Source organism: Tachypleus tridentatus, chromosome 4 (genome assembly GCF_004210375.1).
Source record: "Tachypleus tridentatus isolate NWPU-2018 chromosome 4, ASM421037v1, whole genome shotgun sequence".
In the NCBI taxonomy this organism is placed as follows: Eukaryota; Metazoa; Arthropoda; class Merostomata; order Xiphosura; family Limulidae; genus Tachypleus; species Tachypleus tridentatus.
Window position 1 is genome coordinate 43,178,030 of NC_134828.1, and position 19,121 is coordinate 43,197,150.

Consider the following 19,121-nt stretch of genomic DNA (forward strand, 5'->3'; position numbering starts at 1 on the left):
AAAATGGTTATGAGGTTGGTTTTGTGGACTGACCCAGTACTGAGAGTTAATGCTGGGGTAGAGAAAGTATAGTGTAATGTTTTACTAGAAAAAAATTGATATTCAGTAAAGGCTTTGCAAATTTACGGGTAGATCTTTAGTAAAAATACTTTATTCAAAAATTGTTTTTGTACAACAGACTTGTAATATTTACCAAATATATATATATATATATTACATTTTTGAAGAATTTGTTAGTGTATTTAAAGCTATAGTATGTACAGTTTCATGATTATATTGTAGTTACGAGGAATGTCAAAAGTACTGAGCCTAATTTGATAAAGTTAAGATCAGAATTTTGACAGAGGCTTGATTTAATGTTGATTACTCTTTTAAAGAGTTATTTGAAAGCATCCTATACATAATTCTTCATATTAAAGTCTAATGATAATGCATACATGTACATTTGTTAATCTCCCTTTTCTTTCAAGATATGTCAACCATATATGATGGTGGGAGAAGATATTATGTGTAAAAATGGCTGGTTTGAGTTGAGAAAATGATGACTGAAGAAGGTTGAAACATTGTTTGCTCCTCTACGTAAAAAAATTTTTTTCAACCCAAACCAGCCGTTTTTACATATATATTTTTCTCTACAAGTGGGTTTTCTCATCATCACTGATCACAGAAAAAGGTATTGTTATCCGTCAGGCTGGAATCAGCTCTAATTTCATCAGTATGTGGCAGAAGAGTTGGTTTTGTGACATGTTTCTATATTGAATGTCATTATTGGCATAGGATATAACGTCAGTATACCTATCATATTCCTACCCACTTTATTATTTTACTGTTGCTATATATGTATCAAATTTCCTTATTTAAATTGGGTTGGACCTAGTTTTATTTTCATTCAAAATAAGCATATATTTATTTTTAACTTTCAGGGTGAAGTATAACTCGTAGGGATTCACTGAATGTTGGTTGATAGTATTGCTGTAAATGCATTGTATTTCATTGAACAAGTTGGAGCACTGTAGTTCACTTTAAAGTCACAAGTGAAACAAAATTATGAGAAAATACTGAGTACAGTAAAGATCTGAGTGATCATTGAGGCCACTTTATACAGTACAGGCTGAATAACCAGTGAGACCACAGTATACAGTGTATGCTGAATGACCAGTAAGCCAACTGTACACAGTCATGATGACAGAAGAACATGTAGATTAAAGAACTAAATTTAACACAAAAAATATGATACCCTATAACTGGAACACTTTAGAAAGGTGTATCTTTCTTCTTCAGGGGCAACCTGGGAATGATTGTTTAAAGCAAAGTGTGAGATAAAGTGAAGTTTGAGTAATGTCATGTGGGCCACCATGGAAATTCAGAAGTGTTTTGAGTAGCCATCAGTGTATTGTTTTAAATGTTTCTTATTTCTGGTGCAATACATAGTTAGAGATGTGTTATTTTAAAAAGGAAATATGATCAAAATAAATTACACCAAGTACTGACAAGGTGAAATAAAAATGAGATGTGAAGACTGGTTAAAAAAAGTGTAAAAACAGGTATAATTAAAAAAATATGGAGAATCATCATAAATAAATAATCACTACTAGAAATATTAGGAGTAAAAATAGTGTGTTTATACTACATATATAAAAAAAAAAATGTGATGAAGAACAAACTAATGAATCATAAATCACATACTCCAGAATGTAGATTGATTCCAAAGGTTGAAAAGTATTAAAAGTTGTAACCTAGTGAGCTTTTCTTATTTCTGTATTGGCTTTAGGTTTGAAATTCAATTCAGTATTGTTAAGATTTACATCAGTAATAGGATGACCAGGTTGGTTAAAGTGTTTGGTTATTTATAGGGATGTCTTTTTCCAGTATTATTAGAAGATTTGAGGCTATTGAAATTCTTTCTAAGAGTCATTTGGACCTGTCCTACTTACTGGTGATTGCATTTTTTGCACTATTTGAGATTAATGGTATTTTATGCTGTTCAGGTCATTTCCTTAGATATTTTATAGCATATATCATCATATTTGTCAGAAAAAGAGCTGGTGGTTTTTATAAACTTGCAGATTAGACAGTGGATTATTACATGGATGACAAACTTTCTTTGTTGTGATGTAATTCTCTCTTGCATGGATAAAGATATCTTTAAGAATTCTACTATTCAGGAAGGAGACGGTGGAAATTTTAGGAAATATTTGTTAAGGTGATTATTTAGTAGTAGTAGTAGTATATAGTGTTTCAGAATGAAAGAAATATTCCCAAGTTTGAAACTCCACTGTTACACTGTTTAGTGATGTTTTTTTTTAACCCTTTTGCAACAGGTCAGGATTTCAAAGGCCATGTCATCGTATTCTTTGACTTGCATTCAAAATTTTATTGAACTGCTATTTTATGAATTTACATCAATAAGTTTGTAATAAAATTGTAGATTGTAATTCAAACTTTTATACTATATATGAGTTAATTTCTTAATTTAAAAATAAATATTTAAATAATACAATTAAATATAAATATTTTAGTGAGCCGTATTATGTTGAATACAGCGCTGTTTAAAATTAGATTTTGTGATGTCAAAATACTAAGTCTATAATTTTATACAAAGTAGGAACTCAAATTACTAATATTGACAAGCTAGAACATAAAATAAGAACCTCGTATATTTTTATTTTGCTGAAATATGGCTTATGTATTGAATTAAACATAGTGGCCTCGCTCAACTCTTTCCCTTTTTTGAAATGATTCCTTATGCCCTTACTACAGTATGTGATGTAAATGACCAGTCAACAGCTTACAATGTCCCTATAGTAGTTTTCTCAGCCATTTTAATCTTTGAAAAGTTACCACACTATTTCAATCCAAGTTTTCAAGGATACAGTCTTTAGTCTGCTCAAAATTTCATGTTTTTAAACTAAATAAATTTTAGTTACTAAGCTTAGTACATTATAGTGGAATTCTATGATATCAGTGTAGTTATGATTTTTTTGTTTTGCAATTATATGTATAAAACCTAAAAAAAATTTTGTTCAATATCCTTCATCTGCAAAGTTTTAAAAGGCTTAGCAACAAATAACGTAGTGAGAAAAATTAATTGTTTGTTGCTATATTTTAAGAAAAATGAGTTTAATAATTTATTCCTAAATAGTAATAATCTGTACACACACACACACACACTAATCGAAATATGACTACTTTACAAAATACTAGTTCACTAAAACACAGGGAAGACTAAAAGTCATAGTGTTATGAGATTTAAGCTACTTAGACTACATTTGTATTTTCATGTTATAATACTGGGTGTTCGGAAAGTCACTATGCACTTATATATTTATTAACAGACATGTTTCAATATAGAATACAGGAAGTAAATATGAATGACAATTATAAACAATGTTGAAAGTGACCCCCGTTGGCATCAATACAGGCCTGGATCCTTCTTATTTTGTTTCTAAACACATCTATCAGTTGCTGGCTTAAAATAGACTGAATGAATGCTGTTATAACATATGATTACAAAACTGCACATTGACTTTCTGAACACCCTGTAGATAGTTACTGTAGCACAAAAAAGTGTAATTTTTATTTATTTCCTAATCTTTTATGTTTGTTATGAGGTTGGTTAAGTGGCAGATCCCACACAGTTAGAGTATAGTAAATAAAATATAGTCTTGCTGAAAAGGAACATTTGAAATGTTTTTAGGAAGTTTTAGAGATTACACAAATAATATTTGAGATATTAGGGATGAAGAATAGTTTTTTCAATCATAACATGAAATCACTTTGCACTCAGAATAGTAACAAAATAGATTGTTTTCACAAACAAATCTTTAGTAAAAATATTTCATTAAAAAATTTGATTTCATGTATACAAACTACTTGAGGCCCAGCATGGCCAGGTAGTAAAGCATTCAACTCGTAATCCTACAGTCACGGGTTTGAATCCCTATCACACTAAACATACTCATTCTTTCATCCATGAGGGCATTATAATGTGATGGTCAATCTCACTATTCGTTGGTAAAAGAGTGGCCCAAGAGTTGGCAGTGGTGGCCTTGCTTCTAGTCTTACACTGCTAAATTAGGGACAACTAGTGCAGATCGCCCTTGAGTAGCTTTGTGCAAAATTCAAAACAAACAGACAAACTATTTGTAATCTTTATTAAAAGTCTACCAGATTTTGTGAAGATGCACATGCTGTGGCTGAGTTATAGTGCCAATGCTTAATCTGTGCAAATGTGTAGATGAACTTGTGTATGTTGTCCTGAGCCCATTGTGAAAAGGTAAATATGTCTGTTAATTTCTGTATCTTTATATGCTCTTTCTAATATGATTTGTTTCAGAACCTTGGAGTGTGTTTTGTAATTTGTTTCATCTGATCAAATTTTCTTTTTGTAGAGCTTGATTATAGGTAATATTCCATTTGTACACTGATGAAACAGTGGTTAGTCTTCAGATTTACAATGATAAAATCAGGGGTTCCATTCCTGTCAGTGGACACAGCAGGTAGACTGATGTAGCTTTGCTATGAGAAAACATATACACATGCCTAATATTCCATTTAGAATGAGTGAGGTGGCATTTTTGTAGTGAAGATACAATTGTCTATTATTAGGTTTTCTCTAGAAGTCATTGTCTGATAATCTGTCTTTCAAAAAGACAGTGATAGAAAGAATGTTGATTTGAGTAGGGGAATAATTGAGGGTAAACTTGATTATTCTGTAAAATGTATTGACATGAATAAAAAAAAAAATTAAGTTGTTCAGGGCCAGCTATCCAAATGAAAGATGTCACTTGTGTAACATTTCCATGTATGAAGTTCTACAGGTTTTATTTTTAAAGCTGGCTTTCAGTATGACCTATAAGTATGTTAGTGCAATAAGGAGCAAGTTTTTTATCCATTCCAGTACTGTTAACATGAAGATAATGTTCATTAGTGAATTCAAAGTTAATTAGGTGCTGTTTAAGATTCTGATAGGTTAGAAATAGAAAGTTTTCAGAATTAAGTCCTTCATGTTGTAGAATATTAATGCAAAGGGAAGAAATGCCCATTGGTATTGATTTCCTCTGTGTTCTTAAGAAAGTGAGTTGTGTCCTTTAGGTAAAAAGTGAGAGTACAAAGAATACTTTTTTTTATGCAATAGATTCAAGAGAAGCAAACAGCTTTTTAATAACCACATGTGTTAGAATTTACATGTTGGCTGGAATTATTAGGTTTGTATATTTTCAGATGCTAGAAAGCTTTCTTAACTTTCTTATGTTGGAGAAGTTTTTTAAGTTTATCACTGATGGTTTTAGCATCTTCTGTAAGTTTCTTGTTAAAACTAGTGTCTTCAAGTTGCTGGTTAACTTCAACAATAGTCATCTTTGTTAAGAATAACAATATTATTTTAGCTAGACTCTTTTGTACTGGTTTTATTAGAAAATCAGCATAGGTTGATTGTCACTAGAGTGGAATTTGTTGGGAAAAATATCCTTAATGATCAGTGAGACCACTGTATATAGTATTTGCTAAATGGCCATTGACCTCCCCTCCATATACATTATATGCCAATGCTAAATCATCAGTGAGACCGTTAAATATTGTACAGGTTGAATGACCAATGAAACCACTGTATACATTATAGGTTGAATGACCATGCATTTTCATTGCAGAAATTCTGATTAGATGCATAATTTACATTACCAAATGAGGGGGACAATGGACTTCTTGTTTTAACAGTATCTATATTTCATTTATTAAGACCATGATTGCTCATAAAGGCATCTTTAGGTGTCTTGATGATGCTTGTACTTGTGAAACTATGGTCATAATAAATAAGACATACATATGTCTTTGTTTTTCTCAATTATATAATTATGGAATTTCACCAATTACCAATAGTTTCAAGTATTCAGTAAGTAGCTGTAAAATTGCAAATTCAGTATCCCCTAAATGTTTTACATAGTGTATAATTCAAAATAGTGTTGATTGTTTTAACAGTGTAGTAGTTTCAGCCATTATTAGTTTGAAGAAAGATTTAAAGAAATGCCTAATTTAAACATTATAGAACCAAGATTCCATAAACCTGTAGTTATCAAATGTTGATGTATCCTTTGTGTTCAGATTCCACACTTCCAAGGCCTTCTCAACCACCAGTAGTGCCTCAACATTATCAGCAACAACAGCCAATTTATCAACAGCAACAACAAAAAACCTGTTTATCAAGTTCAGCAGCAGCAGCAACAGCCAGTCTACCAACAGATAGGCCAACCAATGCACAATGACTCTGTAGAAACACGTGGCCGGTATGTGTCCTTTTATAATGCTAGAAAAAGTGGTGCATGAGTGAAAAGCTTGCTTCTTGTAATTTGTATGAAAACAAATTGTTATATATCTAAAGAGTAAACTCTGGAAATACTCGGGACTGATCTGTATGAATAGTTAATTTTAAAAAAAATGGATAAACATGCAACTTGTATGAAATGTTTGTTTGAAACAAGGAATATATCCTATTTTTGTCATTTTCAGAACAAGAGAAGACTCTGGAGGAGAGAGAAGACAATCTGCTATCCAATATGCTACAAGTACAGGCATGTATTCATTTATTTCCATTTCTTTTATGTGTAGAGTGTTTATTTTGTAATGGAAAGAATAATTTAATTCTAATCTGGTGTATAAAAGTTTTGAGTTGCTAATTTTAGACATTTCATAAAGAAAAAAAAAAGTCATTTTAGAATAAAAAATTCAAACATGACAAATATTAAGTAAAATTATTCATGTTTAATGAAATAGTATTGGTAAAAGAAAGAAACAGTGGCATACAAATATTAAAGAATAATATAATTGGAAAACCAAGTAATGAATGCTGTAATTTTTTAAACCATAAATCAGTAGAAGGCTGTAGTCCTTTGTAATGGTGGGATTGTATAACAACTGAGTTTTGGGTATTGTGGTACCAGTTGGTCCATCTCAGCTGTTCCACACTCTAAACTAATTTAACTTAAAAAAACAAAAATTCTTAAAGCCAGATCTTATCATTCATATACTTATTAAGCTTTTCTTAAATTCATTTAAATTTACTGCCTCTACAACATATGAACACAACTCATTTCAAATGCCAACCACCATGTTACAAAAATAACTGTATTAGCTGAAAATGACTCCTACCCTGGCAAAATTTATACGTGTACTCTAGTCTTACTATTCTATCTGTTAAATATGAAAATAGATGATGCATCAACATTATCTATTCCCTTTAGAATCTTAAACACCTCAATCGTATCTCCCCCCCCCCAACTCTTTGTTTTTAAAGAGAAAACAATTTGAGAGATTTTCAACCTTTTTATCACATGGCAATCCCTCCATCTCAGGCACCATTCTAGTAACCCTTTTCTGAATTCTTTCCAACAATTCAATGTATTTCTTAATGTAAGGACCCCCCAAGACTGAACACAATATTTCAAATATAGCCTATATAGTGACCTGTATAGTGAAATTCTATTCCTTTAGATACAATCTGAAATCTTATTTGCTCTACTACTAGCAATACTTGGATGGCTTTAGAAATTGATCGAATATTACACCAAGATCCCTTTCCTTCATAACACTGTTAAGGTTATTTACTTCCAACTTATGATTCAAATTATGATAACCCATATGCATTATCTTGCATTTATTATAATTAAAGTCCATCTGCCATTTATTTATCCAACTCACTAAATGATCTAAATCTTTTTGTAAATCAGCAGCATCCTCTTCACAGCTAACAACACCTAAGAGCTTAATATCATCTGATTTAGTAATTTATTGACTATTCTTTTATCTATGTCATTGATGTAAATCAAAAACGTTCTAAAACTGTAGTATCTCACTTGTGATGTTAATTGAGTTTCATTGAATTCTATTTGTAACCAACCCTTTGCATTCTTCCATCCATCCATTCTTCTTTCCAATTTGCTAACTTATCACCCACACATATAGATAATTTTTTACAAGCCTTTTTATGTGTCACCTTGTCAAATGCTTTCTGAAACTCCAGATACACCAAGTCTACAACCTCACTCTCATCTATATAAGCAGTGAGAAGAATGTCGGAAGCTTTTTAAGACAAGAATTTTCTATTAATAAAACAACATTGAGTATCCAATACAATCTAAAGTCTGTTAACCTTTTCGATGCTGAATAATAAATTTTAATGTTTGGCATGGTGCTGAATATATATTTTTGATACTTCAACTAATTACGGTATTGGTACTAAAAGCATGATATCTCAGCAATAACTCAACAAAAGTCCCTGAAATTTTCAGTGATTGTACCCAATACTATATATGTTAAATTCAATATGTAAGAATAACAGGAATAAAGGAAGACAGCCTGATACACAACGAAGAAATGCCATGTAAAGCACAATAATTTATTATAAATTGTATACAATTTGTGCAGCAGCCTGTCGACAGTATTTGTGGTTATGATATATCTCATGGCATGGTAAAAAGCACATGGGGAGATTGCACTGTTTGCAGAAATAATTAGTCTGCTTTCTTTTCCATCCAGCTGTGTATCTATCGCTGCAAACAGTACAATCAGGTTTGTGTTTTTTGTCCTCGTATTGTCCAATACTATGTCTTTCCACCAAGCACTGACCTTTATCAGTACTTGGCTTTGCTGACATATCCCTCCAGCAAATTTTGAGTAATCTTCTATCTAAATAGTCTTGGAAATACCGGGTTTTCACCATTGCTCTTGCAGTCTGCACAATATATTATATATCTGTTAACAAGAACTGGCCTTGGTCAGTCAGTTTTAGCAATAAGTTATATGACCCTAACTACACCATGTGCTTACCTAAAGCGGGGGCAAATTCCAGGCCACAAATGTCTTCATTGTCACTCTTGTCCGTTACAAGTAAGCTTTCATTATCATCTGGCTCAAACTCTTTGTCACTCTCTTCATCGTTAAAAATAATATTGATTACTTTAGTGGTATAAGCTTTTCCTTTCAGCATTGTAACACCGTCGCAAGTATCAACAGAATATGCAAGGAAGGTGTCTTCTAAAACATTGAACAGTATGATCTATGCAGGCTAGAAAACAAAGAAATCACGTGACCTTCGGTTTAAATACCTGCTGGGAATCCCAAGTAAATAATGAATACACATTCTAGCCTCATGTGGGTCGATAGGCCTGTGTGATTATGATAATTAGCCATGAGGGTATGTTGTTTACATCTTGTTGACGAAGATCGCCTGCCACGCTGAGTTTTCAAGTCGACTGCAGTCACCAACCACACTAAAAGTGTTAAGTGACTGTGAAAAGTATTTTTTAACAGACTTTCCCCAACATTTTCCAGAACTGATGTAAAATTAATGGATCTCTAATTACTGGGACAAGTTTTGTCATCTCTCTTGAAAAGAGGAGTTATAGGAGCTAACTTCCAATCTTCTAGTACATGTCCACATTTCAAGGACTAACAAAAAAATAGTTGTTTTGCACATCCAATCTTCCATCTCCTTCAAAACTGTTGGGGAAATATTATCTAGCCCAGAACCCTTTTTATTTCTTAAATTTCCCAATTTTTTCTTAAACAGATCAGAATTAATGTAGATATCTTGTCTGATCATGTTTTCATTTACCAGTTGTTCAAAATGTGTAAAATTGCTTCAGTTATTGTTATTAAAAAACAAAGAAAAACAAAGGTAAAGAACCCAGTTATCTTATAATCATCAGGCACTACTCCTTCTTTATCATACTTCAAGGGTCCTACCTTCATTCTAACATTTTGTTTATCACTTATGTACTCTAAAAAATCCTTACTGTTAATTTTTACATTTTCAGCCAACCTTTTCATACATACATCATATTTGATGTTCTAATTTGCTGTTTCACAGACTTTCTTGATATTCTATAATCTTCTATGTCTCCTGTCATACAAGTTAACTTAAATTTATGATGCTTTTCTTTAATTTTATCTCTTAAACTCTTTGTAAACCAACCTGTTTGTTTTTGTTGTTTTTTTACCTGTAGCTACCATTTTCTTTCTGAAAGGAGTATAGTTGTTTTGAATGTTAAAAATATTTCTTTAAACATTTTCCACATTTGTTTAGTATTTCCAAAGAACTCAGCTGTCTAATTCATAACAAATAATTCCTGTTGCATCCCTTAAAAATTTATTTTGAAATTTATAACAAAAATATCATTATTCCTTATCAACACATGCAGCAAAAGGTTGAACATAATAGAGCAATGATCACTTGCATCCAGATTTTTTCCAAACTTCCATCTCAGTCACTTCTATATTTGAAGTTAATAATAAATCTAAAATAGCATTGTTTTTAGTAGGTTCCGTGATTAATTGGTGAAGAAAATCATCCTGAACAGTGTTCAAATCTGTTTATTCCTTGTGGTTTGACTAGGATTTCTAAATACCTAAAATTAAAATCACACAATTTTGACTTCATTATCATCTTAAATATTAAACTCACTGTAAAGTTTCTTACTAATTTCATCAGTATCATTTAGCAGTCTCTAATAAATTCCCACTACATGTGTTTAAAATATTTTTCCTCTATATCTACCAACAGAAACCCAAATAGATTCAGTCTTCTTAGTTAACTTTAATACCCTTGACTTCAACAGGATGTAACTCACATTTTACACATGAAGCCACTCTTCTGCTCCTCTTTAATACTCTACCCCTATTACATAGCCTGTAACCCTGTATTTCAAAGAAACTTCTGTCATCAAAATTGTATGTTTAACCATGTTTCAGTTATTCCTATTACATAAAAATTTTCCATTGTTCTGAGGGTAACTATTTTATTTCTTGTACTTATAGCATTACATTTGTAGCAATTAAGTCTGTTCTTATAACTACTTTTATATTGACTTCCTATGCTAAACTTTTCTCTACATCTTAATTTTGTTGCATTTAGTCTATCCTTGCCCTCACTGCTATCTGGTCCTAGTTTAATATTTCCTTTATAACTGAGCTAATAGACCTTGCAAACATGCCGGACCCTTTCGTACTTAAATGTAAACCATTCATTTCAATCTGCTCATCCTCACATACTAACCTAAGCCTAGCATTTAGCCCTAGTGACTAACCTATAACTTCCTCCCCACAGTAAATTTTGGGCAGTATCCTTGGCAAAATTAAGTTACAGCCTTTTTCTTGAAATGCCTCTTTCAACCCCTTGTAGTTATTTATTAATCATCTTTTCTGACCTTCCTTTCTCTACATCATTAACTCCTACATGCACCACAGAAACTGCATCTGTCCCAGCTCTCTGTAGTATATCTTCTGTTTTGTCAGTTATATCCTCCACATGTTCCCCTAAGTAGCATAATGTTTTTTTAATCAAAAATATGTATTATATAAATACACATATAAAATAATTTATATAATATATACATATATATAAATTATTTTCCAATCATAATCCAATGCACATCTGTATTCCTTTTTAATGCTGGATAATATTTTTTCAATCATAAATCAGTTGGAAGCTATTCCAGTACAAGCCACCCAGCACCTCCAACTAGTGCATCCCCTAGTGGATCAGGTCATCATCGCTCCCCCTCAGCTCCTTTATCAACACCACCTCCAGCTCCACCTCCCATGCCAGCTCAACCAGCTGCTCCTCCACCACCTCCTCCTCTTCCTCCAAGTCATGGAGCTCCTCTAGCACCACCTCCTCCTCCTATAGGTGGCTCCCAGACACTTCCTCGACAAGGATCCACTAATACTACCCCAGTTTCACTGGCTGCTGCACTTCAGACAGCAAGGTTAAGGACAACACAGCCAAAGGTAGAATTAATAAACATTCAAATTTTTTTGTAATTATCTTCATGTAATTATGTAAGAACTAATGTAACATAATAAGAACTACAGCAATGTGTTAGAGATTGACTTTTCTTTTGCATAACTTTATTAAATTCATTCATCTTGCAATGATGGGCATGATAATTCATTTACGAGTGTAATTAGTGTAGTAATACAGTTTTAAACTCATTTGCTTTATGTGTATAAAAATTTACTCTGAAATTTAAATCTTCTTGAAATAAACTATTACAGTAGGATAACTTTAAAACACCTTTCTTTTATTACCATCTATTTTGCTTTAAGGCATCTTCAAAATTCTTACAATCTCAAACACAACAGATAATACATAGCTTATAGCTCCTTGATTATGGAATATGGAACATTCTAGTTATGTGAGAAATGCTAGGCACTTAGCATTCTACATTATAATGATATTGTAACATCTGCTTCTGATCAGCATTACTGCATTCAACAAAGAAAATAATTAAGCAATAGTAGAAATACTTGCATCTCTTTATGTATATTTTTCCAGCTGCTCTTATAGTAATTATACAGTAAGATATTTATATATCTGTATACGCACATTTATATCAGTTTATAAACATAAGATGTGCATGATTGACATTTGTATAGATGCTGAAAAAGTAATAGATAAAACATGAATTGATGAAAACAGTCTTGGCTATCATGTTACAACATGTTGACATACTTATGCTATACAGATAAATCATGCAAAAATAGACATAGAAAATGTAGTAAATGCATGTATGTAACCTTTTTTAATGTGACATCAAAATCATTGTTTATTTTGCACTATTAGTATTTTGTGTTTCAAAGGATTGCCTTCAAATGCCAACTTTTGTCTCTGGAGATTTTGGTTCGTAATCTCTAGCAAGAGGAGACTTTGTGTTTTCTGTCTGTAATGTTTTGTAAGAATTTTCAACAGATAATGATAACAGGTTTGCTAGGTGTGTTTACACTGTTATTTGTTTAAACATTGTTTCAGAAGAGAAATTTCTCAGTTGTTATGTAAATAGCATGTTAAAGTATCTGCAATATGAGTGAAACTCTTGATGATGGAAGTATGAAATATATTTTAAATATTGTTGAGATTGTTTTTATAATACCTTGTTGTATCTCTCATTTTATCAGTGTACATATAGATATATAAAACTGCATATATCATGTGTATATTGTAGTATATAATGAACATGATAACTGTGGGTAAGGAATGTGTATATAACACATCAACACTTGCGTGTACTTTTACAATATCAGTGTTGAATGCTGTGTACCTAGAATTTCACACATACTTATCCAAAGCTAATTACTTCAATTTTTATATGATGTGTTTTGAGCCTGTGTGAACATTTGAAGAAGCTCTCAGTTGAAACAATAGTAGTACAAACTTGTGTTTTCTGGAGTTACAAGGTTGTTACTGTTTCTGTTAATGATATCTTCTCATCTTTTGTTAGCATTACATTTAAACTTTGTTTTGTAGAGATATATTTTTATCCTTCTTATTCATCGTGTTTCTTATAGTGCATCACTTGAAATAGTGAAGATTGTGTTGCAGTGAATTTGAAACAAACTATAAAAATAAAATCAAGTGAATCCATGATTAAAATATGATATTGTATTAAAATGTGTATATTTACTAAGCTTATTATTTGTGGTGGTACTGCCGGTATCTCTGTGAGAACTACACCTACCTGCTATGTCATAAAGAATTTTTTTAAATTAAAAATTAGAGGATTTAACACTCCTACGAAAAGTGGGGCCTAATAGGCCCCAGAGCAACTTGAAAAGTTATTAATATTAGGCTAATAATTTTGTATTTAAATGAAATTTAAATGATATTTAATGAAATGAAATCAAATGAAATGGCAATTTCATTTAAATACAAATTTATTAGCCTAATATTAATAACCTTTCAAGTTGCTCTGGGGCCTATTAGGCCCCACTTTTCGTAGGAGTGTTAAGCATTTAATGAAGTTGAAATTTATGTGGATATGCAATTGTTTTAAGTATCAAAACTTGTTAAAGAAGGATGGAAACCCCTAAAATGACAATAATTATTGGTTTTCAGACTCTAGCACTGTATTAGAAGAGATTAAAAATGATATTTGGAGTATTCAAAGTTGAATATAACATATAACAAACATGTTCAGTTTTCTTTACTTCAGATTTGTGTAATCTTAACTTCACTTATAAATCTTTGGAATACACGAGTCAGATAATAATGGAGATATTTAATTCCTTCTGAACTTTTGTTTTTACAGGTGTCAGATAATGAACCACCACGGCCTGCTCCTGTTGGGTTGATGGATGAAATGACAAAAACATTAGCTAGGAGGTAAGCTGTCTGTGCATTTCTAATGACAATAACAAAACAAAAACCTTTTAAGTGTGTGTGTATATAACACATCTATTAAATTCTTTTATATATCACGAGCGTGAGGCTTTCTTGAATATAATGAATTATGATAATGGTTTTCGGTAATAGTTTGAGAGTATAGATTCAGACAAGATGATAATATAATGGTTTTCTTTTCACTTAATATTGGGGTTAAACTTGAGTTGTAGAAGAGCTAAATCATAGTGTGTAATTTATTATTACTTTTTTGAAATACTTCCTTATTATAAAGTAAAAGTAAACTTTTTAAAACAAAACAGAAAGAACACTGAGCTATACAAGTTTTTTGGCAATGTCAGACATAGACCCAGTAAAAATAATGTTGATGGCTATGGTTAACTCAAAGTAAGAATTGTTAGCAATTCTATTGAGTTCAATAATCTTATGTTACAATTTTTACTCGGCAGAATACAAAAATATAAAGATATTAGTTTCAAGGTATATTTCACTGCTTGGTTTTATGAATTTTGAATTATTACAAAATTGTTACTTTCATGCTAGATTAACTCTTTCCCTTTTTTGTTTTTTTGACAGGAGAGCTCAGGCAGAAAATAATCGAAACAGTCAAGTGAGTGCAAGAATTTTCATGATCCTAAGCTGGTTTGATTATTATTTTACTCGTATGTAATTGTTAATTTACATCAGTGGAAAGTAAGTTTTACAGAAATGTTGTGTAATCCATTTTTTGGAGGATTCCTATTTATTTATGTACATTGTATAATTTAACACATTTACAGCAAAACATGCAATTATATTATTAGAAAATACATCATATTAATATTCATTATTACCTGTTCTTCATTAACTTTATTGTAGGGTTAAATAAAAGGCTGAAAAATATAAATAAGTCCAGGTTAGCTTTCTTTTTTTCTTTCTAGAACAGCAAAATATCATAAAGGAAATTACACATTACTAGTTGTGCTAGTAACTAATGACACATATAGCATACCTAATAAACGTCTTACAAAATATTTATTGCAAAAAAAAACACCTGAACATAGTGATAGCAGCCTGTTTTCTAAGGCTTTCATTGAAACTTGTATTTTGTGAAATTTCTGGAATAAAAAGGATTTTAACCAGACTTTTACGATGATGCATTTTTTATACCTCTTCTCAAACAAGGATGGAGAACCTACAACACCAGCATCAGAGGGAAAACGATCCTGGGAACGGCAAAGTTCTGTGAATGGTTTCAGTCCAGGAAAAGGTAGCAGTTCTGAATCTCCAAAGCAAATTTGCAGGTGAGCTCTTTAGTTAAGAATATTGTCATCTTAATGTATTTATTTTCACAGGACAGAATACCTTCTTCCTAATATTTTCACTGTCAGTGACAGTACCTCTTCCCTAATGTATGCACAGTCATAGATCACAGTACCTTTTTTTCCTAAAGTATGCACAGTCATTGGTCAAAGTACTCTGACCTTTGTACATATGAGGAAGAAGAGTACCCTCTTACTAATGTATATGCTGTCACAGATCACAGTACCCTCTTACTAATGTATGCATTGTCACAGACTAGAGTATCCTCATCCTAACCTTCTTGCCATGAGTATCCTTTACTGTGCATGACATAAGATTTTAGTGTCATAAATTCAATATTTTATTGAACTAATTAAACTACTTTTAGTTTGTTATACCAATTAAAATAGCATAAAATATTAACTAATAATCTATATCTTAACGGTGTACAAGTTTTAAGTTCTTAATTCTGCAAGGTGATATTATAAAAAAAAAAATCCTGAATTTCCTCTGATTGTTACCCATATGACACATTTTTTAGCATGTAATCTTCCATATTTTATCCACTAAAGTACAAAGTTAGACAAGAATTACTCTATAAAATCATCAATACACAAACCATGTTTTTATAGTCTTCAATTTTGTTATCAAATAGAAAATTAGATCCTTCCTGTCACACCTACCTGTCAATCCTCTCTTTCATAATTCATTAATATTTTTCTCTTATGTTTAAATATATATTGTCTGTAGCCAATAGAAAGTTAAGATTTTTATCTATTAAAAGACATTGTGTGACTTTATGTTCTGAACAGTTAAATGCCAATTTCATTCATTATACCAACGTTGTTCCTGTGAGAAAATTAATAACGAGGTTGGATGAATTTGTAATGACTTGTCATATAGCTATAAAGTCAAGAAAAGTTTGAGGGGTAAGGGAATGTGTCTACTTGTTGCATTTTATTAGTCTATATTGTTTGGTGCATTATTTAATGAAATAAAAATTAAGTGCATTATTATCATTAGTATAGAAAATTAACAACAATCAACAGCAAGAAGAAAGTTGGATAAGTATTTTATTTATTGTTTTTCATGTTTACTCTTTATGTATAATTATGAAAGTAACTAAAATGTAAAAATAATATAATAAAAAATGTTTCATAAAACACATACAAGTGGCTCATAGAAGTCATGGGTAATGTAATTCATTAGCATACTATTATCTGCATATTTCCAAAGTGATTTACAACTTATAATGGTGTATATATTAGTTGGACATTGTTCAAAGAGCAATAAAACATAAAAGTTAATTATAAATAGATGTATGCTGCCACCAACTTAGACCTACTTAGGATAAATGATTATAGTTTCGTGTTACAATTTTGAAGTTGTTTTAGAAAGAAAATGTGATTTAGGTTTATTTTTACCAAATGTTTATATTTTGAGATAGGGTAAAAAAAACAGATAAATTTATAAAGTTTTACTGAAAAAAATGTTTGCAATGCATTTAGGAGGTTTGAGGGATTACACAAAGGAAATTTGAGATTTTTAATGTAAAGAAAAGTATTTTTGATTTTAACATGAAAATTTCCTTGCATGTGGACTATTCAAAACAAATACTCAATATATTCATGGAAAAATATTCAATTTATTTTCTTAAAAATATTTCACGAAAGGTATGTTTTTTTGTTTAAGAAAGACTCATAATATTAACTGAAAGACTGCCAAATTTTGTGAAGATAATACACAATATATTGAAAGTTAAAAATTTTAAATCTAAAGAGACCTTAGCCGAGTATAAAGAGATCATGTGGTTGGTTAAATCAACCAAGCTCGTATTGAGAGGGTTGGCATTTGCAAGGTCACAGATCAGAATACTCTCTTCCTAATGTATGCACATTGAGAAGTCAGAATACCCTTCTTACTGATATATACATTGCTACATGTCAGAGTACCCTCTTCTTAATGTATATGCAGTAACAGCCATTCATGATGATGAAAAATGTACTTGAAGAAAAATGGTTAGTATGGGTATTAAAATTTTAATTAAAGTAAAGTGCAGAACATTGTTTTGACCTTAAGTCACCTTCAGGTTAACAAAGAAAAAGAAAACCATACCAGCCATTTTTAGAATACAGTCACAGGTCAGAGTACCATTGTCTTAATGTATACGCAGGGACAATTTAGTTTCTCCAGTTAAGAGTTACCTTATTCACACCTAATTAGATTTTAAGTGTTATCACAGAGTTAGGGACAACACTGTGAAACACACAAACTGGAGACAGTATTATTATAGCAAGTTCTATATTTACTTCAAAGACGACAATTGTTTAGTAATCAAAAAACGAGGTATTAAATATTTAAGGTGAGTTAAATATACTCGTTTAAATATGCAGCACTTAAGAATATCACAAATGTTCAGTATTATAATATGATATTAACTTGACTTGCATATTTCACAGTTCAACATGAGTACTGTAACAGTGGTATTTTGTGGATGATAGCTGATGTGATGATCAAGCCATCTTTAGAATCTGGCTAAGGTGTGTATGGTGTTACAGTACTGTTTCCAAACATCAGAATCTCGGAGAGTATCTGTATCATACTGTACATGCAGTTGCAAGTTAGTTTCTGCAGTTAAAATTATCCTAATATACCAAGTTGTCTATTTATGATATAAAAAAATTAGATTTTGTGAACCATTTATATGAAACTTTGAAGATATTCTTAAAATCTTGCTTTGCTTTAAGTTAGAGGTTTAATATTCTTCGATTTTGTTTAATAGGAGTCTGTTTGAGTCATTTGTGGATGGAGACTTGTGTAGAGCAAATGGCATTGACCCAGTAGACACAGACAGACTGAAACAAGAACTGTTGACAGAAATTAAAAAGGAGATTAATAAAATGAAGCAAGACATAATAGAAGGTATGAATTTTTGTTGTGTAACAGTTAGTTAAAGTAATAAATGCTTATTTTACAAGTAATAAACATTTTTTAACATTGTTATTGAAGTAGCTTTGTAAGTCAATATTTGTTTTATTTTTGTAATTCAAAAATAACGTATATTGTTAATATTGTATCTATTTCTTTACTTTTGGATTACACTGGGGACCAGTGAAGCTGGAATGGTGCTATTTCTATCCCCAGATGATAGAAGTACTCCATAGACTTGGAATAGTATTTAAGGGGATATTTAGAGGATCTGCTCCTTCCAACTTCACCCCAACTCATTACATATTTATACAGTTGACTCCTCCATATGTTAGGTCACATCAGTTAATAGGAAAGTCACCATACAGATCCCAGGCCCAACTGAAAATTTGAAGTAGACCACTATATAATGTTTTGTTTTGATAATTAAGAAACTGGTGTTTTTAGATTTAGATATCAGTAACATGCATATAGGATTGTCAATTGCACAAATACTTGATTCTCTGATACCTTAGAAATTAATTTAGATTATTCTTTCTTTCTCTATTTTTGCTGAAATTGTTTTGGCAGATATCATGTTTGAGCTGCCATTAAGCAACTAGAAATGAAATTCGTGTATGAAACATGAAAATATATATTTATTTATAAAATTAACTCGCTGATAAGTAGTTGCTTTTGTTTCTGTTATTCCCCCAAAAATATACAAATAGTTTTATAAAAAAATAGACTAAGGTTACTGCTG

The 19,121-nt window shown here is 31.1% G+C and overlaps 1 protein-coding gene across 1 annotated transcript in view; it reads left to right on the forward strand.

Moving 5' to 3' along the window:
* The window catches only part of LOC143248110 (uncharacterized), a 31,331-nt gene extending 12,559 nt beyond the window's left edge, over window positions 1–18,772 (forward strand). Inside the window, exons 4-12 of the mRNA XM_076496543.1 lie at window positions 6,100–6,257; window positions 6,306–6,346; window positions 6,505–6,566; window positions 11,474–11,781; window positions 14,079–14,152; window positions 14,747–14,780; window positions 15,335–15,453; window positions 18,234–18,373; window positions 18,564–18,772. Coding sequence (XP_076352658.1) covers window positions 6,100–6,257; window positions 6,306–6,346; window positions 6,505–6,566; window positions 11,474–11,781; window positions 14,079–14,152; window positions 14,747–14,780; window positions 15,335–15,453; window positions 18,234–18,373; window positions 18,564–18,772 — 1,145 coding nt within the window. The remainder of the gene's footprint in view (window positions 1–6,099; window positions 6,258–6,305; window positions 6,347–6,504; window positions 6,567–11,473; window positions 11,782–14,078; window positions 14,153–14,746; window positions 14,781–15,334; window positions 15,454–18,233; window positions 18,374–18,563) is intronic.
* Window positions 18,773–19,121: the final 349 nt, after the last annotated feature.